Source organism: Amia ocellicauda, chromosome 1 (genome assembly GCF_036373705.1).
Source record: "Amia ocellicauda isolate fAmiCal2 chromosome 1, fAmiCal2.hap1, whole genome shotgun sequence".
NCBI classification, from domain to species: Eukaryota; Metazoa; Chordata; class Actinopteri; order Amiiformes; family Amiidae; genus Amia; species Amia ocellicauda.
This window is the reverse complement of record NC_089850.1, coordinates 28,687,589-28,710,483: the sequence shown is the minus strand read 5'-3', so window position 1 is coordinate 28,710,483 and position 22,895 is coordinate 28,687,589. Positions and strand designations below refer to the sequence as shown.

At 41.3% G+C, this 22,895-nt stretch overlaps 1 protein-coding gene across 2 annotated transcripts in view; it reads right to left on the bottom strand.

Annotated features, from left to right (window-relative positions):
* Positions 1 to 22,895, bottom strand: part of adgb (androglobin) — an 89,521-nt gene that overhangs the window by 52,072 nt on the left and 14,554 nt on the right. For both annotated transcript variants that reach the window (XM_066700861.1, XM_066700869.1), the window contains exons 8-13: positions 15,974 to 16,161; positions 13,043 to 13,168; positions 10,678 to 10,772; positions 7,748 to 7,922; positions 7,230 to 7,320; positions 6,622 to 6,733 (exon numbers count right to left, since the gene is read on the bottom strand). In XM_066700861.1, the coding sequence (XP_066556958.1) occupies positions 6,622 to 6,733; positions 7,230 to 7,320; positions 7,748 to 7,922; positions 10,678 to 10,772; positions 13,043 to 13,168; positions 15,974 to 16,161 (787 nt within the window). The remainder of the gene's footprint in view (positions 1 to 6,621; positions 6,734 to 7,229; positions 7,321 to 7,747; positions 7,923 to 10,677; positions 10,773 to 13,042; positions 13,169 to 15,973; positions 16,162 to 22,895) is intronic.

Sequence of the window (22,895 nt, the reverse complement as noted above, 5' to 3'; positions counted from 1 at the left end):
GGCAGAAGAGAGCAGGATGGGGCCCGGGGCTGTAGCTCCACGATGCCAGAGGATGTTCATAGGATCATCAGTGAAGTTATCCGGGATGAGATTGTTATGCTTTGAGATGAAAAAAATCATTCAGCAATAGCTCCCATTAAAGCCATGTTATTCGAATCCTGTGAAAAGGTTTGGTAGGTTGAGGATACCATGGATGTGTTTGACGTCCGCCTTGCTGGTTCACTCTGCCCCCATCTCTGGCAGTTTGCATCAGCTCTGTCGAGATTAACTCACACCTAAAGTAACTCTTTTTGTTTCAATATATCGTGGTATTTATTGCCAAAAGGTTTTTCAATACTCTTGATGAGTTGGTCTGCTTGTTTATTTGCAACAGGAAGCGTCCCACAAAGACTTCCTCCAAAGAACCAAACCAAAGGGCAAAGAGAGGGTGGGTTTGCCGAACTTTCAGTTTTACTATTGGTTGCTAATAACCAACATCTATTGGATTGATCATGCTGTCATCCTGGGATAGATGGCCCTCCAGGAGTGGCGCTGGACTCAGCTTCCTGTCACTTTTCCTCCTTGTTTTCCCTCTTGTGTTTTTCACTTCCATTTTGACATTGCAATTGAGTGATAATCCTGTTCCTGTGTCACTCCCTTCAGATGTGCTCCAACTTTAGGAGGCCCCTGTTGATGTCAGTCATCTGTTGCTGCCCTCAGTGAATGGTAAAACTCTTAAAGATTTATACATTGACAATATGCATCATTTAGGCAACTCTCTCGAATCTATATCTCATACACACTTATTTGCATTCTGTAGATTCAAACCTTTGTAACAAAGTGGCTCAAACCAAGTATTGATTACATTCTAGAATTCAGTCCTCAAAACAGGGGCATTCGATGTAAAATGTATAATGTTATGTTGTCTCTGCATTGCCCTTCATTGTCCAAATCTTGTCTTGCTCATGTACATTCTTCTTCAATCTGTGCCCGATATGAGCTTATTGAATTCAAAGTCTTACACTGGCATTCAAACTATCACCAGTCATATGTTCTGGTCCTGTCCCAGACTGGTTCCATTCTGGTCTTCTATCTATAAGACCCTTTCTCGATTCTTGCAAATACCAATTAAGGTATGGAATCAGGGCTGGAATCAGCTTCTGTGGCCTTTTCAACTTTATTGGCTAGGCGTCTCATTTTGTTTTGGTGGAAACAGGCTGCCCCACTCTTATATGTTCACTGTATTAGGAATCAGATTTACTATCCTAAATTGGAAGAAATCTCTTTCCACCATTTTCTCTGTAACTGATTATTTTGCATGATTTTCATTAAAATCTGTTGTACTATGTTTTCTGCTGTTCAATCTGTGAAAACTACTTAACAAATACAACTATACAATGCAAATGGCCTTTCTCTGGAAAAATCTGAAATGATCATGAATCAGAAAGCAATATCATGTTTTTATAATACAATTGGAGTGCTTACAGAGATTATAATGAACCGACTGTAAGGATTCTGCAAAAATACATTTATGTATTGAATCTATTGAGATTATATATATATATATATATATATATATATATATATATATATATATATATATATATTATATATTCACCCTTAAAATGAGAAAAAAAAACTCCAGTCTATCCTTGTTAGTTAGTGGACAGTTGGCCATTTATTCAGCTCTTCTGAGGTGGCATAATTCTGTCTTGTTTGATTAAGTGAAGTCTAAAAATTGTTTTACCACTATGCTTTCAGTAAGGCTGCATTTTTCTTTCTTGGTACACATCATACACTATATATATATATATATATATATATATATATATATATATATATACACACACACACACACTCACCTAAAGGATTATTAGGAACACCATACTAATACTGTGTTTGACCCCCTTTCGCCTTCAGAACTGCCTTAATTCTACGTGGCATTGATTCAACAAGGTGCTGAAAGCATTCTTTAGAAATGTTGGCCCATATTGATAGGATAGCATCTTGCAGTTGATGGAGATTTGTGGGATGCACATCCAGGGCACGAAGCTCCCGTTCCACCACATCCCAAAGATGCTCTATTGGGTTGAGATCTGGTGACTGTGGGGGCCAGTTTAGTACAGTGAACTCATTGTCATGTTCAAGAAACCAGTTTGAAATGATTCGACCTTTGTGACATGGTGCATTATCCTGCTGGAAGTAGCCATCAGAGGATGGGTACATGGTGGTCATAAAGGGATGGACATGGTCAGAAACAATGCTCAGGTAGGCCGTGGCATTTAAACGATGCCCAATTGGCACTAAGGGGCCTAAAGTGTGCCAAGAAAACATCCCCCACACCATTACACCACCACCACCAGCCTGCACAGTGGTAACAAGGCATGATGGATCCATGTTCTCATTCTGTTTACGCCAAATTCTGACTCTACCATCTGAATGTCTCAACAGAAATCGAGACTCATCAGACCAGGCAACATTTTTCCAGTCTTCAACTGTCCAATTTTGGTGAGCTTGTGCAAATTGTAGCCTCTTTTTCCTATTTGTAGTGGGGATGAGTGGTACCCGGTGGGGTCTTCTGCTGTTGTAGCCCATCCGCCTCAAGGTTGTACGTGTTGTGGCTTCACAAATGCTTTGCTGCATACCTCGGTTGTAACGAGTGGTTATTTCAGTCAAAGTTGCTCTTCTATCAGCTTGAATCAGTCGGCCCATTCTCCTCTGACCTCTAGCATCAACAAGGCATTTTCGCCCACAGGACTGCCGCATACTGGATGTTTTTCCCTTTTCACACCATTCTTTGTAAACGCTAGAAATGGTTGTGCGTGAAAATCCCAGTAATTGAGCAGATTGTGAAATACTCAGACCGGCCCGTCTGGCACCAACAACCATGCCACGCTCAAAATTGCTTAAATCACCTTTCTTTCCCATTCAGACATTCAGTTTGGAGTTCAGGAGATTGTCTTGACCAGGACCACACCCCTAAATGCATTGAAGCAACTGCCATGTGATTGGTTGGTTAGATAATTGCATTAATGAGAAATTGAACAGTTGTTCCTAATAATCCTTTAGGTGAGTGTATATATGTACAGTGAGGGAAAAAAGTATTTGATAATGGTATTTTTAATGGTAGGTGTATTTTAGCAGTGAGAGACAGAATAACAACAAAAAAATCCAGAAAAACGCATTTCAAAAAAGTTATACATTGATTTGCATGTTAATGAGGGAAATAAGTATTTGACCCCTTTGACTTAGTACTTGGTGGCAAAACCCTTGTTGGCAATCACAGAGGTCAGACGTTTCTTGTAGTTGGCCACCAGGTTTGCACACATCTCAGGAGGGATTTTGTCCCACTCCTCTTTGCAGATCCTCTCCAAGTCATTAAGGTTTCGAGGCTGACGTTTGGGAACTCGAACCTTCAGCTCCCTCCACAGATTTTCTATGGGATTAAGGTCTGGAGACTGGCTAGGCCACTCCAGGACCTTAATGTGCTTCTTCTTGAGCCAAACCTTTGTTGCCTTGGCTGTGTGTTTTGGGTCATTGTCATGCTGGAATACCCATCCACGACCCATTTTCAATGCCCTGGCTGAGGGAAGGAGGTTCTCACCCAAGATTTGACGGTACATGGCCCCGTCCATCGTCCCTTTGATGCGGTGCAGTTGTCCTGTCCCCTTAGCAGAAAAACACCCCCAAAGCATAATGTTTCCACCTCCATGTTTGATGGTGGGGATGGTGTTCTTGGGGTCATTCCTCCTCCTCCAAACACAGCGAGTTGAGTTGATGCCAAAGAGCTCGATTTTGGTCCCATCTGACCACAACACTTTCACCCAGTTCTCCTCTGAATCATTCAGATGTTCACTGGCAAACTTCAGATGGGCCTGTACATGTGCTTTCTTGAGCAGGGGGACCTTGCAGGCTCTGCAGGATTTCAGTCCTTCACGGCGTAGTGTGTTATCACACAATTGTTTTCTTGGTGACTATGGTCCCAGCTGCCTTGAGATCATTAACAAGATCCTCCTGTGTAGTTCTGGGCTGATTCCTCACCGTTCTCATGATCATTGAAACTCCACGAGGTGAGATCTTGCATGGAGCCCCAGACCGAGGGAGACTGACAGTTATTTTGTGTTTCTTCCATTTGGGAATAATCGCACCAACTGTTGTCACCTTCTCACCAAGCTGCTTGGCGATGCTCTTGTAGCCCATTCCAGCCTTGTGTAGGTCTACAATCTTGTCCCTGACATCCTTGGACAACTCTTTGGTCTTGGCCATGGTGGAGAGTTTGGAATCTGATTGATTGATTGCTTCTGTGGACAGGTGTCTTTTATACAGGTAACGAGCTGAGATTAGGAGCACTCCCTTTAAGAGAGTGCCCCTAATCTCAGCTCGTTACCTGTATAAAAGATACCTGGGAGCCAGAAATCTTGCTGATTGATAGGGGATCAAATACTTATTTCCCTCATTAACATGCAAATCAATTTATAACTTTTGTTGTTATTCTGTCTCTCACTTTTTTCCCCTCACTGTATATATATATATATATACACAGTACTGTGCAAAAGTTTTAGGCAGGTAAAGTTTTACTGTAATGTAAAAATGCTTTCAAAAATAGACATGTTAATAGAATTGATGCTGTTTTGAAGGCAAAGGGTGGTCACACCAAATATTGATTTGATGTAGATTTTTCTTCTGTTCACTCACTTTGCATTTAGTTAATTGATAAATGTCTATTTTTGAAAGTGTTCTTACTTTACAGCCTAAAACTTTTGCATAGTACTGTATACATATATATATATATATATATATATATATATATATACACACACACACACACACACACACATTTCAATTTCATTTCAATAGTTATTACTAGCAGATTAGAAATTTGATGAAACTACAAGAAAACAGTAAACTGAAGTGCCTCTCCAAATATTTGTCCTTCGAAAAATAAAATGTTAACCTTCTCATATCTTAAGAAACACAACTGTAATATTGCTGACAATTACATGTTTCTTTGTGCCACATCAAAAAGGATTGGTGATGAGTCACCATACCGATTAAATGACTCACCATCGATGTAAAGAAACTGCTAAACTCCTGTTTCTTTCAAACGCTGAAATGTCAGACGTGACCTCTTTCTGAAATAAGTCTTACTGATACAAATATACAAATTGCATTTGTCATAAAATATACTTATTACCATGCTTAATATTCAAAATGCTAGTTTTCTAGCCACTGTATATGTAATAGGCTTTATTAATATATATATTTTTAACATTAATGCTTAGGATTTAATTTTGATTAATCACACAGAGCATTCCTTATTTTGCATATCTGATGTGACAGCAGAGATACTTTTTATAACATTATAATTTATAATTGATTATGATAATTATAAAAAGATATGTTTAAATCTCTACCCTTGGGAGACAAAGGCACTGCTGAGTTCAAATCTAATTTGCTTCCTTTTCCCACAAAATTCAAGATCTTTCCATATATAAGTATGTACCGAATTCCTGACCTTGACTTTTCTATAGGTCTATTCTTTTCTGGGAACAGGCTAAGAGATCCACAATTAGAAATCTCCCTCAAGACACAACTCACCAGAGAAAGTCAAAGTGAAATTCAATGCAACATTCATATTGCCAGAGCCGAAATGCATATCACTTTCTAATGAACATACTGTACTGAGGTGCAGAAATGGGGCTAGTGAGGCTTCAACTATTGTAAGATTTCATTGATATTTCTGAACTCATTGAGTACATGAGGTCAAATATATATAACACCTAACAGCATGAAAATGTATTTTACAAATAAATAGAATGTTTTAATTTTATTTTATAAACAATATGCATTACTAAATAATTACTAAGTTACTAATGAATTCTAAGCTGCTTCTTACTTTTCAAGCCCCAGAAAAGTGTTTACAGGTTTTGCAGGTTAAAAAAAAAAAGTCTTACCAACCCTTACTTTAAGGGATAATGAAGCCAATATGTCAGGCTTTAGCAGTGTTGACTGCAACGGCAATTTGGGTTGTGTTTACAAATGCATGACTTAAGTCCTGCTGATGCAGATGTCAGAATGCATCCTCAAGAAGGCAACTCAATTCCTCCTTTCTCAGATGTATGCAAGTAAGATCTGCCGCATAGTTTTGATCAAGAAAAGTATGTTCCGCTATTCCCACATTTTGACTGAGCCTAATGTCAGTGTTACAAGGGTCATTAACATCCAGTTCCTTGGGAAATCCTGTCACTACCAAGGAACAAGTGAGTGAATTTAATTCTGTTTTCTCAAGTCCTAATGTTATTGTTTGAAAATATAAAAAACAAGATAAAATAAGTCAAAAGCTAAACATTACAAAATGATTAAATAAATCAAAAGCTATTAAACAAATCAGAAAATAAAAAGGTCACATTCACACACTATAATATGAGAGTAATCAGCAGAGTTACATGCCTTGACATGCTGTGGTCTTTAATAGTTCCCTTGTTATAACAGTGACAGAAACACTTTCTTAACAGTGACTGATTTGGCAGTATATCTAGTTCAGCTCTCTGGGGGGAAATTAGTAACTTGCAATTTCTATTTTTTTTTCTTCTTCAGGGAAGGCTGTGTAAATTGGGTCAAGTCGATTTTTTTTATTCTCACCTCTGCAGTATCAATGGCATCAAGCGATTTTACACTGTATTTCACACTCTCGCTGTCCTCAATATCCTTCTGATAGTTTTCTTCGGTTTCAGTGAAAGATGCCAGGTTGGAGCTATAAATCGACAGAATGCTAGATCAGGACATATTTCAATATCGCAGGATGAATAACACAGCTAGAGTGTCATATTTATTGTTCAACAGGTGATACAGATATACAATCATCTTTTCCATTCATAACGTTATGGGCTATTTCTTTGGCAAAAGCAAGCTGACATTGCGATTTGTTAAAGAGAGAACAGTCCTGAACACATAATTGTGTAGAACGAACATAATAAAGGAGGGGGAAAAAGGAAATAAAATACAGCTGCCAATGAAGGCGGAGAAAATGTTGATGCATAGTTACACCTTATGAACTCACAATAGCCTAGACCGAATCAAATTGCTTGTGCTGCAAATGCTTTTTAGTGCTGATTATTTGTGATGTTGCCACAGCAATGCGACATCAACCTTTAATGCACTGAGATAGAGAAGCTTAGATTAGGCCAAAGATCAATAGCATGTTTTAGGATTTACCTTTGAAACACTTGTATTTTACTACCTATACTTACTGTTCTAGAGGTATTTTGACAGGATATAGTTTGTAGTTCAAAAAGGGGCTCGCAATCTCTATGAACTGGTCAGGTTTGAGAACTGGCGGTTCTGTAAACGAGAAATGTACAACTTAGAGTATCAGTGACCGTATAAACATGTAAACGTAGGTTCCTTGAAACAAACGATAACTTTGACTTTGACATATTTTACTGATCAAATCCAAGAAAGAACAAGTTAATTGCCTTGGTTCTCCTCTAACCTCAGAAAATGTGAATAATTTAAAAAGGAAAGGTTTAAAATATTTTTAGATGCATAACTTAAGAAGATTAGCGTGAGCATCATGAAACCATCTTTTATTATCCACTGAACTTGTACTTGTGCAAAACGTAATGTATTTAAACTTGGCAGCAACCGGAAAAAAACCATGACTGCAGAAAACCCAAATTGCATATTCATGACAAAAGGTTTAAAGACTATTAATTATTTACTTAAGGAGTCTTCAAAAGGCAAACAAAAAGGTAATGAGAAAGGCTACCTTTTGGCTCATCAGTCGGGTTTGTTTGTTTCTTCTGTCGTATAAGTTTCCATCTGGGCACAGGTGGAGGTTTTGGTGGAGCAACAAGAGGGCAAGACCTGGTTCTATTCACTAACACTGGATGGCTGTACAAATGTGACAGGCCATATTGACGCAGTTTCTCAGAAGAATCAGCCTTGAAAATTCATGATAAAATATTAATATGATAAGTAAAAGGACAAAACCTCTTTAAAATATACACTCATTACAATATTTAAAAAGGTATAGCATATTTTAATACCCCCTTATAGTTAGCAAGAATGCCCTTGATTCATATGTAGGGCAAGACAGACTAACTGATAACATCAAATCAACCACCATATCTGATTGCAAATTCAATGTTAATAACACATCTACATTATTTAAAAACATAAGGCCATGGCAGAGGCAGTGAGTTCAATAACAGTAACTATTGGTTTTCATATTCAATCCCAGTGTTTTATTGCTGCAGGCATTACATCCCTCCTGGAAGCACAGTGTTAAAAATTACAGTCATCTTACATTACGTCTGTAGCATTTCAAAGTGAAATATTTAAACCTCTTAGGAAGTCTGCCACATTAATCCAGATGAATAAGAAATTGAATGGTGATATGCAAGTATACAGGAGAATATAATTTACATTTTTTTTGTTTTTTTTTAAACACGTGGCATATTTAGAGTATGGGAAGGTTATCTGAATTCTGTTTTTTCATTTTTGGCTACCTGCTCTTATTTAAAGCAAAACCTGACCTATTTTGTGTCGCTTACTCAATTAAATCCCAGTTAAGCTTGTTAACATCAATACAATTTTAAGTGTTTTCTTTAATACCTTGGCACTGCAAATTGGGCGTTTTGCCTTGACAATGTTCCAGATTAAAGCAAAGCAAAGGGGTAATGTTGAAAGACTTAGCATCTTTCTCCATCTTCACTGTTATATTTGAACTGCTATTAAATGTGGAATGCTAACTGGTAACCACTCCCCCCACACACAAAAAAAAACAAATAACTGGTACAATGTGCTATATTAATCATTTTCATATACACCCAAACAAGCTTCCACAAACAAAGAGGGTATTACAGTATGTGAATAAATGCTAGTGCACTGGACTTAAAAAGTCACTTTAGCTACTCCAACAGCTTTCAGATTTAAAAACGCCAACACTGTTTAGGCGAAAATTGTTAGGAAAGGAGGTGATTCATACATTTAATTTAAATACATAGTCATGCCTGTAACCAAGGTAATATGAATATACAAACAGAACTCTAAAACTGTAGAGCTTTCTGTTAATTAATTCATACTACATTCTGAAGGGGTGTAAATTGCAGTTCCATAAACTCTTACCAGATATTATTAACAAATAAGTATAGTTAAATTAATATGTATTAAACTAAATTAACAGAATATATATATATATATATATATATATATATATATATATATATATATATATATATATATATAGTACTGTGCAAAAGTTTTAGGCAGGTGTGAAAAAATGCTGTAAAGTAAGAATGCTTTCAAAAATAGACATGTTAATAGGTTATATTTATCAATTAACTAAATGCAAAGTGAGTGAACAGAAGAAAAATCTACATCAAATCAATATTTGCTGTGACCACCCTTTGCCTTCAAAACAACATCAATTCTTCTAGGTACACTTGCACACAGTTTTTGAAGGATCTCGGCAGGCAGGTTGACTCAAACATCTTGGAGAACTGACCACAGTTCTGACCACAGGGCCATACCATCACTTCCAGGACTCCTTGTTCTTCTTTACGCTGAAGATAGTTCTTAATGACTGTCGCTGTATGTTTGGGGTCATTGTCATGCTGCAGAATACATTTGAGGCCAATCAGATGCCTCCCTGATGGTATTGCATGATCTATATGATGCAATATCTGCCTGTACTTCTCAGCATTGAGGAGACCATTAATTCTGACCAAATCCCCAACTCCATTTGCAGAAATGCAGCCCCAAACTTGCCAGGAACCTCCAACATGCTTCACTGTTGCCTGCAGACACTCATCCGTGTACTGCTCTCCAACCCTTCGGCGAATAAACTGCCTTCTGCTACAGCCAAATATTTCACATTTTGACTCATCAGTCCAGAGCACCTGCTGCCATTTTTCTGCACCCCAGTTCCTGTGTTTTCATGCATAGTTGAGTCGCTTGGCCTTGTTTCCAAGTCGGAGGTATAGCTTTTTGGCCGCAAGTCTTCCTTGGCTGACCACTGAGTCTACGGTCCTCATCGTTGCCCATTTCTTTGTACTTCTTCAAAAGAGCTTGGACAGCACAGTAATGCTTTCAAATCTGGAAACCCCTGTCTGCCTTGAAATGTGTGCCTGGGAGACACTTGCTGATGCAGTATAACTACCTTGTGTCTTGTTGCTGTGCTCAGTCTTGCCATGGTGTATGACTTTTGACAGTAAACTGTCTTCAGCAGCCTCACCTTGTTAGCTGAGTTTGGCTGTTCCTCACCCAGTTTTATTCCTCCTACACAGCTGTTTCTGTTTCAGTTAATGATTGTGTTTCAACCTACATATTGAATTGATGATCATTAGCACCTGTTTGGTATAATTGTTTAATCATACACCTGACTATATGCCTACAAAATCCCTGACTTTGTGCAAGTGTACCTAGAAGAATTGATGCTGTTTTGAAGGCAAAGGGTGAACACACCATCTATGGATTTGATTTAGATTTTTCTTCTGTTCACTCACCTTGTATTTAGGTAATTGATAAATATAATCTATTAACATGTCTATTTTGTAAAGCATTTTTTCACACCTGCCTAAAACTTTTGCACAGTACTGTATGTGGGTATGTGTTTGCTTGTGTGTCTCCCTTTAAGTACACTGGAGCAAAAGGCTTTAAATATTGCAATTGCAAGAAAGAATGTTGAAATCATACCATTTGACCAAGGACTGATATCTTCTTTTCTCTCAGATGAAGAGGTACATAACTGGCACAAATAATCATTTGTGGCTCTTGTGGCGATTCCAAACCTAAGTGGTAATAAAATATGTTTAAACACTTTAAACAATACCATTTCACACACTACATTTCAGTTCGTACCCAGATTTGAGTTAGATGTTGCATGCTAAATGTGACATGTATTTTGTTAGTAGTAATATTTATGTAATTAATTAGCAGATGCCCTAACTCACAAGACATATTACATTCATTACAATACATCCATTAGAAATGTACCATGTCTTTTATGGTCTGATGATTAATATGCAGCCTAGGTGTCAATACTTTTTGGTTAGTATTTTTGGTCTCTTATTACTGAAGTTTAAGGTTATGTGATTTTTAAATACTTAAAATAGAAAATTATATAAAAAATCTTACTCATGTCTGGGCCTATAGTCCACATATAAATAAATAGAGTAAAATGTATATCTTTGTCATTGCCTGTTGCCTCTCACTGATTAATTAGAATCAGGGTAGCTTCAGTTGAGAGGTCCTGCTAACATTATCATTTTAATAATTAAGCTAGGCAGAACCGTGCTGGAAGTGCAATCTAAAGTGCTACAACTGACACATGTGAATAACACAATTATTGTTATTCTTTTCTGAATGATAAGTGCCACAAGATATTAATATCAAATGTATTTCCAAAAGCGAGAAAAAAATATGTCTGCAAAGTATTAGCAATTTATGGAAGCACAAAAGCTGTCATGTGATGGTTAATCTTAAATTATATATATATATACACACCAAGCAGCCATAACATTATGACCACCTGCTTAATATTGTGTAGGTCCCCCTTTTGCCGCCAAAACAGCCCTGTTCCGTCGAGGCATGGACTCCACTAGACCTCTGAAGGTGTGCTGTGGTATCGGCACCAAGACGTTAGCAGCAGATCCTTTAAGTCCTGTAAGTTGCGAGGTGGGGCCTCCATGGATCAGACTTGTTTGTCCAGCACATCCCACAGATACTCGATTGGATTGAGATCTGGGGAATTTGGAGGCCAAGTCAACACCTTGAACTCGTGATTCATCAGACCAGGCCACCTTCTTCCATTGCTCCGTGGTCCAGTTCTGATGCTCATGTGCCCATTGTAGGCGCTTTTGGCAGTGGACAGGGGTCAGCATGGGCACCCTGACTGGTCTGCGGTTACGCAGCCCCATACGCAACAAACTGCGATGCACTGTGTGTGCTGACACCTTTCTATCAGAACCAGCATGATCTTTTTCAGCAATTTTTACAGTAGCTCGTCTGTTGGATCGGACCACACGGGCCAGGGCCATCAATGAGCCTTGGCCGCCCATGACCCTGTCGCCAGTTCACCGCTTTTCCTTCCTTGGACCACTTTTGATAGGTACTGACCACTGCAGACCAGGAACACCCCACAAGAGTTGCAGTTTTGGAGATGCTCTGACCCAGTCATCAATTTGGCCCTTGTCACAGTCGATCAGATCCTTACACTTGCCCATTTTTCCTGCTTCTAACACATCAACTTTGAGGACAAAATGTTCACTTGCTGCCTAATTTATCTGACCCAGTGACAGGTGCCATGATAACGAGATTATCAGTGTTATTCACTTCACCTGTCAGTGGTCATAATGTTATGGCTGATCGGTATATATATATATGAGAATTCGGATTAATTTAGACAGCCCTGTGTGGGAAAAGTTGTGTTTATATTATTGGGAACATTTTGTTCATCAGCTGTGGTAAGACAATACTATCTTGGCACTGTTTATTTTTGTGTTGAGTGTGCTTTAGTGACCTATCCACAAATAATTAAAGTATCTTAGTGGGAAACACAGTGTCTCTCTTACTTATACATTTCAGATGACATTGCTAATAGTTTAATTTCATACAAGAACACAGATTTCCTCCAGTTCAAAGTAATTTGTGAAATAACAGGTGGAGCCTCCAGCTATATTATTTAGTCCAGATGGACTGTGAAGGAACACCTCCACAGGGTAGTGAGCAGTTAGTGGAGCATAGAGATCAAATCAATAATTCTTAAGCTAGGGTTACTCAAAACAAAAAATACTGCACTAACTGATATGAAAGACATACAATCTCTTGATCTGAAACCTCTATGAGTTTAAACAAATAATATAAAATAGTATTCCCTCTATATATAAATATAAAGTACTATTTTATAATAAATACATTTCCTTAGATATACATATTTTGCAAACCCCGTTTGAACATTAGAAAATACAAAATTAGATGATTATGCAATGAGGCCAACAGATAGACACAATCTTAAAGACATAAGGACAATATATATATAGGAGACTCAGGTATTACTTACTCTCCCTAGCAGTCTGATTTAACACATTAGGCAGCTCCGAAGCAGGCCGTGCAGAATGCAATGATTTCTTTTCCTTTTCACCTTCTTTGCCTTTTGTCTTGACAGAATCTTTCACATCAGGTTTATCTTAAAATATATATATTTATAGACATCTAAACACCTCTAATCACTGACCCATTTGTGGTACATTACATTCATGTTATGATTTATTAAAGCTGTGAAAGGCAAGTTATTCATATTCAAGGAAAAGCTTCATTTTAAAAATGCTAACTGTGCCAGCAAGTTACAAAGTTAGATAATTTACACAGAAGAGACCCTTGGGTCAACACAGCATGGCAGCCTATTTCTAAAAAGATCTTTAATGGTCTAAGCAGCTGGTTATTTCAATAACATCATCTGGGTAATGCTTTCAAATGTCTTCCCCAAAGAAAGATTCATAGCTTTCCATTAACATACAATTATAGATTTATTGTGAAGCAGAGTTTGTGATGTAATCCTCACAGGTATGTACAGTGAGGGAAAAAAGTATTTGATCCCCTGCTGATTTTGTACGTTTGCCCACTGACAAAGAAATGATCAGTCTATAATTTTAATGGTAGGTGTATTTTAACAGTGAGAGACAGAATAACAACAAAAAATCCAGAAAAACGCATTTCAAAAAAGTTATACATTGATTTGCATGTTAATGAGGGAAATAAGTATTTGATCCCCTATCAATCAGCAAGATTTCTGGCTCCCAGGTGTCTTTTATACAGGTAATGAGCTGATATTAGGACCACTCTCTTAAAGGGAGTGCTCCTAATCTCAGCTCGTTACCTGTATAAAAGACACCTGTCCACAGAAGCAATCAATCAATCAGATTCCAAACTCTCCAACACGGCCAAGACCAAAGAGCTGTCCAAGGATGTCAGGGACAAGATTGTAGACCTACACAAGGCTGGAATGGGCTACTAGACCATCGCCAAGCAGCTTGGTGAGAAGGTGACAACAGTTGGTGCGATTATTCGCAAATGGAAGAAACACAAAATAACTGTCAGTCTCCCTCGGTCTGGGGCTCCATGCAATATCTCACCTCGTGGAGTTTCAATGATCATGAGAACGGTGAGGAATCAGTCCAGAACTACACAGGAGGATCTTGTTAATGATCTCAAGGCAGCTGGGACCATAGTCACCAAGAAAACAATTGGTAACACACTACGCCGTGAAGGACTGAAATCCTGCAGCGCCCGCAAGGTCCCCCTGCTCAAGAAAGCACATGTACAGGCCCGTCTGAAGTTTGCCAGTGAACATCTGAATGATTCAGAGGTGTTGTGGTCAGATGAGACCAAAATCGAGCTCTTTGGCATCAACTCAACTCGTCGTGTTTGGAGGAGGAGGAATGACCCCAAGAACACCATCCCCACCGTCAAACATGGAGGTGGAAACATTATGCTTTGGGGGTGTTTTTCTGCTAAGGGGACAGGACAACTGCACCGCATCAAAGGGACGATGGACGGGGCCATGTACCGTCAAATCTTGGGTGAGAACCTCCTTCCCTCAGCCAGGGCATTGAAAATGGGTCGTGGATGGGTATTCCAGCATGACAATGACCCAAAACACACAGCCAAGGCAACAAAGGAATGGCTCAAGAAGAAGCACATTAAGGTCCTGGAGTGGCCTAGCCAGTCTCCCGACCTTAATCCCATAGAAAATCTGTGGAGGGAGCTGAAGGTTCGAGTTGCCAAACGTCAGCCTCGAAACCTTAATGACTTGAAGAGGATCTGCAAAGAGGAGTGGGAAAAAATCCCTCCTGAGATGTGTGCAAACCTGGATGTCAACTACAAGAAACGTCTGACCTCTGTGATTGCCAACAAGGGTTTTGCCACCAAGTACTAAGTCAAAGGGGTCAAATACTTATTTCCCTCATTAACATGCAAATCAATGTATAACTTTTTTGAAATGCGTTTTTCTGGATTTTTTTGTTGTTATTCTGTCTCTCAGTGTTAAAATACACCTACCATTAAAATTATAGACTGATCATTTCTTTGTCAGTGGGCAAACATACAAAATCAGCAGGGGATCAAATACTTTTTTCCCTCACTGTATACTGCTTTTAAGATCAGGAAAACTGTCCGGGCTTAGATAAATAATGCTTGAGTGAAAACAGGAAAGTCAATGTGAAAGAGGAAAAGTTAATTTAATATTGTAGAGTGAAACCGTTAAAGCAATCAAATGATTGTTAAAAAATACTACATAGGGCAGTGCTGATGGATCTTTGTAGGTTTCAGGTGAGTACTAAGGTAGAAAAATAAACATTCACAAAGAAAGCCTTTCCAACATAAAATGGTCAAAAAACAGTAGCATACATGGAATAAAGAATAAATATGAGGAATATGAATAAATAAGAAATAAGTTTAATCGTTAAGCAATGTATGTTAGTTGAGAAATTAGAATCTAGCACTGAGGAAAGCATTATTGTTTTCTTGGAATTTATCTTATTAATATGCCTGTACATGTTTCATATTTATGAGTCTGTACTCCAATATTACTCCAATTAAATAGTCCTCCTGACATTGGTATAGATTTGATTTGTTAAGGCTGAATTGAGATACTTTAGAATTGTCAATCAGTGAAAATGGCAGGTTGAATGGATGGACCTAAAATGTTAATCACATCCCATTTCAGACATTATGCACTAATTTCTGCCTAATCAAAATTATTTAAATTATTTAAAAAAAAAGCCTCAGTAGCACTTAAATTAATACTATTAATCTAAGATTATAGAAAATATCTGTGGTACTACATACTAAACAACATGGAACTTTAGGTATAAAGTGGAAAGTTTCCTTGTCTCAATGCCAAAGCTCATCAAGCCACTTCTCTTTGATGGAATTTGTTTAAGATATTACTATAAGCAATCATTTCTGATCAAATTGGAAGAGATCGAGTTACCTTTATTGCTCTTGTCAGGGGTTCTGTTGGCTGTTGGGGTTTCACTTTTCAACTCGTTTGCCCTGCAGTCGTTCCCTCCCGATGACTCACACAGCGGTGGCTTGTCTTCCGAAGGGTCATCTGTTGGTAACTGAAACTTAGGGACTGTGTCTTCCAGAAATGTCCAAACTCTATCCAAGTATCCAGCCCTAGAATTTAGAATGATTATTCAGGGTTATATGATTTTAGTAAAGAAAACTGTTCCATACTAATCATCCACCCATTATCAATAACCACTTCCCCAGTACAGGGTCACAGTAAGCCAGAGCCTAACCTGGCAGGCACAGGACACAAGGCAGGGCACACAACGGACAGGTTGACTACAAGGCTATTTAGCATAGCCAATCAAGCCAAGCAGCCTGTGTTTGGGAGGTGGGAGGAAACCAGAGCACCTGGAGGAAATCCACATGGACACGAGGAGAACATACAAACTCCACACAGGCACTCATGCAAGGCCAGAATCAAACTCAAGTCCCAAGAGCTGTGAGGCAACAGCGCTACCCACTGCACCACAGTGCTGCGTACCATACTGATGCAAATGTATGTAGTGTTATTTCTAGAAAAAGACATGGAGAAATTGTGCTAATATTCAATACAAATTAAACAAAGACCAACTTAATAAGCATTAGGCATACAAAAGATCCTTCAACAATACATAATAAATGACTATACAATGAGCCCCTACGAAACAAGGAAGATAGAAAACCTCAGAGTCAGCTGACCATACTCAGCATTCCCCCGTGACTTCCAGGCACCATGATCCGGTGATCAGATATAATATGCTCAGCTGAGTCAATGTTTATGCTAGACATCCAAGAGTGCTGGGCTGGGCTTTGGCCTTGTGTGGGAGAATCTTATCAGCCTCTTGCCATGGTTCCTCGTGATGGACAGAGAGCAGTACGATAGTGACTGAAAGAAACCTTCTCCACACTTATCGTGGGCTTTTCAAAGCTTGTGGACTGCCAAGAGTCCAGAAATGAGCGCCATGCCCTGCCCTTGGCCTGTCATACATGTGACCACCTCCAGTTGAGGAATATACATTTGTCAATAATGTCCCATGATCAACTGAACAAATCTGAGACATTCATGGGAGACATTTGAAACACAGCCTACAAAAGATGGGAGTCAGATCTCAAACAGGAATCAGGAACAGCTGGTTCATCACAAAACTGCCAAAACTGCTTTGCTTTTAACTGCTACTGACATCATGTGAACAATTATATATTTCCTCATGAACCGATTTTGAACACAAGCCTGTGTCACTCTATCTCTGCCGGTTGTTTTGCTGTTTCAGAATGGAATTTCTTATTTCCCTATGGTTATTGGAGTTTACAGTATTAGTGGATATCCACTAATATAAGGCAGCGATATAAATATATATATGACTGCAGGCTTGTAAGATCTGTGATTAGTCTTACTTATAACAGTTCTGACACACAGTTTGAGTATTTTGTGTATCTCGTGGGCATTCAGCACTGATTCGTTAATAGTCGAGAATGTCAAAAGATATTAACCAGAAATGTAACTACATTCTGTGTATTTTCATGCAGTTATGGAATTTCTAAAATATCCACATGTATTAGATTCTATGAAATTGGCGTAAAATGATAGGTTGCAAATGCAACCCTGGTTATCGGAAAAAGGAAGCACTGCCACTGCACCTGTTCTATAAAACGTGACGTCTGTGCAGGTTTGTCCTCTTTTGCAGGGAGCTTCAGATAACCGGGGTTGCATTCGCAACCTATCGTTATCTTTCAAGTCGGAAGCACTGCCCAAGGGGAAGGGGTTACTGTATAACAAAACCATCACAAGGGAGGAGGCAGCGAGCTATAAGGGAACCTGCCCCAAGACGACTGCTAGAAGACCATCCATAGCAGTGGAACCCTGATAGGAGCGGGGCCACAGACCAACTGAAAAACACAACATAATACACAGCTGAAAACAACAATATACACCGATCAGCCATAACATTATGACCACCTGCTTAATATTGTGTAGGTCCCCCTTTTGCCGCCAAAACAGCCCTGACCCATCGAGGCATGGACTCCACTAGACCTCTGAAGGTGTGCTGTGGTATCTGGCACCAAGATGTTAGCAGCAGATCCTTTAAGTCCTGTAAGTTGCGAGGTGGGGCCTCCATGGATCATACTTGTTTGTCCAGCACATCCCACAGATGCTCGATTGGATTGAGATCTGGGGAATTTGGAGGCCAAGTCAACACCTTGAACTCATGATTCATCAGACCAGGCCACCTTCTTCCATTGCTCCCTGGTCTGATGCTCATGTGCCCATTGTAGGCTCTTTCGGCAGTGGACAGGGGTCAGCATGGGCACCCTGACTGGTCTGCGGCTACACGGCCCCATACGTAACAAACTGTGATGCACTGTGTGTTCTGACACCTTTCTATCAGACCCAGCATTATCTTTTTCAGCAATTTGAGCTACAGTAGCTCATCTGTTGGATCAAAAAACACGGGCCAGCCTTTGCTCCCCACGTGCATCAATGAGCCTTGGTTGCCCATGACCCTGTCGCCGGTTCACCGCTTTCCTTCCTTGGACCACTTTTGATAGGTACTAACCACTGCAGACCGGGAACACCCCACAAGAGCTGCAGTTTTGGAGATGCTCTGACCCAGTCGTCTAGCCATCACAATTTGGCCCTTGTCAAAGTCACTCAGATCCTTACGCTTTCCCATTGTTCCTGCTTCTGAAGGCCGATTTATACTTCTGCATAGGTACGAGTATGCATCACTGCATAGCAACACAGAGCTGGGGTTTGTGGGTAAGTGTAGCCCGCAGAGGCCCACAGACGCGCCAACGCGCACTCCTCCGAGATCTCAACAGCGCGTCACTGCGTCTCTGCATCCTGCGTGTCAGGCCAGCGCTGATTGGCTAAGCAGCAATATTCTGAGAGCCGCGGTCAAATGTGCAGTGCTGGGGCGACTGGTGTGTGATGTGTGCCTGTGTGTAGGCGCCGCCGCAGAGAAACGATGTGGTGACATACGAAAGTATTTAAAATGCATCCACAAAACGCATTTGTCCACATAATGAGTATTTTGTCCCTTGAACTGCACATTTCTTTAATATAATTCACATTTCGTGAATATAATTCACATTTTATCCCACGAAATGCTCATGTATTTTGGGCTTGGCAATTTTGGACGAAAGGTAAAATGTACTTTGCTTTCTGTGGACGGAATGAACAAATAACATCATGATCAAACAGTGACTGATCAAGACATTGATCCAAGGACCTGGGTTTACAACGTGATCAGGATTGAATTCCACAGGAAAGTTAGAAACTTGCTGAGCCAATCAGACGAGTGCTATATCAAGTGCAAATCCAATACAATAAATAATGATAATAATTAATATATGATGTGTAGCAAATAGCGTGTTTCACCAATCAACATGATTATAAATCTTTCACAATTACTAATTTGATTACAAAGCCCATATTGTCGGCTATATTTATTATTCAGTGGGCTATAGCCTATCAAATGAACTGCGGGTCTGGCAGTTGGAGAAGAACGTATTTATAGCTCATTCATTTTGAGGAGTTTTACAGCAGAAATGCCATATATGTATCTAATTCAAATATATAGTAACATATAAGAACGGATATGCAGGAGAAATTCACATACGCAGAGACGTGTGTATGTATGTTCTAGTGTTAAGTGTCTAGCCAACTATAGCAAGACAATATAGATCTGCACATACAGGATGCAATTTGTATTTGTGTGTGCGTGTAGTTTCTGTAATAATAATAAAATAACATGTAATTAACAGTATGTGTTAATTTACATCAATACAATCGTAGGTGCACCATAGAAATCGGGTTTCGTTTTCTTTAGATTGCGATGTGTTAATGTGACACTGCCCCCTATGGACGCGTCAACCTTACGTGCAAGTATATTGGCAGACAGCTGTGCGAATGTCTGCATACGACGCCCGCGCAGGTGTGCAGAGATGCAGACCCAGAAGTATAAACCAGCCTTGACACATCAACTTTGAGGACAAAATGTTCACTTGCTGCCTAATATATCCCACCCACTGACAGTTGCCATGATAACGAGATTATCAGTGGTATTCACTTCACCTGTCAGTGGTCATAATGTTATGGCTGGTCGGTGTATATCGCGTGGCAGCAGGAACATTCATGCTGCCTCCGTGCTGACAACTTGATTACCTGATTAGACCAGCTAACACAGGGCAACATTAGCTCTACTGTGCTTACAAATGAACTATGTACACAGCAGAATACGAGAGCTTGCTCAAGTGCTTACTGCTGAGGACAGCAGCAGCACACAGCCAGAGCGAGCCACAGACCTGCTGACCAAGGAATTATGCACATAGCAAGGCAACGAACAACTCGAGCACCATCAGCTGGTAACAGCGGCAGTGAGCTACATTCTACACAAGCTAGAACGGAGCCACAGTCCTGCTGTTTACACATTATATATTCATATCGGGGTACAGGCCAGAGGCATTCACCACCGCAACACAATAAAATAATGAACAAACTATATACAGGAAGGCAAAATACCTGTAGGCTGCATTACAGACCCTGGGAACACATCGACAGGCTGTCAGCAAGTCCAGGAGCAGCTCGCGTGGGTGCTCGACTGGAAGGTATAGTCCGGTGGAAGGGAATACACAGTTCAATAGCTCCATCAGGATGCACTTAACAGGAGCAGACAGGGAGAGGAAATCAGGAGCCAGAGCCTGTGGGCTACTGGGGCTCGACTGCAGCCAGCACTGGGTTCCCAATGGACAGGACTGGTCCCGTCACGTCCAACCTGCAGAACCGGACAAATGTAAGTGGCGAAGCGCAAGCTGCAGCCTCACAAATATCTGACAAGGGGGCGCCTTGAAAAAAGGCCAATGATGTGGCAACACCTCGAGTTGAATGGGCCATCAGATGTTCTGGCACCAGGGACCCGGTGGACTTGTAGGCCATGGTAATAGTGTCCACAATCCACTGTGAAAGGCGCTGCTTTGTAAGCACCTGGCCCTGTGTCCGTGCTTCATAAGACACAAACAATTGGTCTGAGCGCCGCATGCCCTTAGTGCCTTCCAAATAGCACCTGAGGGCACGCACAGAGCAGAGCAGGTGAAGCCGACTCTCTTGCTCCAAACCAAAGGGAGGAGGATGAAAAGCCATCAACTCAATAGGCCTGTTGACATTAAATGGAGACAGCACTTTTGAGAGAAATGCAGGATTAGGCCGTAGCGTGACCCTGGAGCCATCTCCCGCAAAACGGATTTTGAGAGGTGATTGCCAGCAAAAACAGTCTTAAGTGACACTAGCTTCAGCTCAGCTGAGTTCAGTGGCTCAAATGGGGCTTGGGAAAGTGCGTCCAGCACTACATCAAGGCACCATGCAGGCAGTGAAGGGGTGCAAGGAGGCCGTAGCCGTCGAGCTCCCTTCAGAAACTGTGCAGCCATTGTAAAAATTGTAATATGACCCCAATGGGGACATTAATTGGGTCTTAACTGCCATCTTGGCACCAGGTGCTAAACATCCGCCAGTGGTAGGAATACTGCGACCTCGTAGAGGGAGCTCTCACCGACTGAATAGTGGCTACTACCACGTCTGACAGACCCCAGGCAATCAAATACTCCCGCTCAGAGGCCAGGCCCAAAGCTGGAGGAGGCCTGGATTGGGGTGCCAAAGCGTGCCCTGCACCTGGGACAACAAGTCCGCTTTCACTGGGTGTTGCCAAGGCTCTCCGTGGAGAAGGGCGATCAGGTCTGCAAACCAGAATCTGTGAGGCCAACATGGGGCTATCAGCAGAAATGTCTCTCGTTCTCTCCTGACCTTCTCCAGGACCGGAAGAAGGGGGAATGGTGGGAATGCGTAAAGGAGACAGCACGGCCATGTGTGGGCTAGCGCGTCGATCCCTAGGGTTCCTGAGCGGTCTCGGACGGAGAACCGTAGTGGGCAGTGGGTGGACTCTGCCGAGGCAAAGAGATCCACTCTGCCGAACCGGCTCCATAATTGCTGTATCACAAGCAGGTGGAGGTGCCATTCCGAAACAGGGGGGCCTCCGCGAGAGAGGAGGTCCGCTGCCGTGTTGGCCAGCCAACTGATATAATTTGGATATAATGATATAATAACGTTGTTGCCAATGTGAGAGTTGCTGGGGGGTGTAATGGTGGGGGAGGTGTGGTCAGGCCAGACCTCCTCCTACCACGAGGTGCCATGGGCTGCTGGGGGCCAGGGCGACAAGCCTGGGCGGGGCGCCTGCCTGCCTGTGATACGGTGGCGGAGATCGGCAGGAGAGTGGGGCTGTTGCCTGGGCTGTGGCCTGGGAGCGCAACGCCACAATGGCTGCCAGAGATCACCCTGTCGCCCTTGCCCCTTGATGCATCACCTTCGCCGCTATCTTAGAAATAGGGGGTGGGGTTGGTGAAGCATCATCGTGCTCCGAGGGCTCAGCCAGCTGGGCCAAATACAGGGCCAGCCAGATCTCGGTGTTACTGAGGTGGGCCGCTGGGGATCCTGCCTCATATGCCCTCCGGAGCAGCTTCTCCATAATGCAACACTGCCTGTTGGGGCAGGCCCGCTGTCAGTGCCCAGACAGATGGGGCACAGGACCTTCCCACTCCAGGCAGGCAAGGTGAATCGGTCACAAGTGGTGCAATTGCAGGGGCGAGAAGAGCTCATCACCAATCGCACACCCGTGTGACCAGGGAAATGTGCAGCGGGGGCGCCGGTCAGTGTTTGCACCAGGGGCCTCACAACAACTGAAACGCTGCCTCGACAAGTGGAGCACCTAGTGGGCTCGACGCTGTAAGTGCGTCTCCACCAGGCAAGGTTTATGGACACTGGGGGCACTGCAACAACAACCAGACGTAACCTTGTTACAGCCGGACAGAAC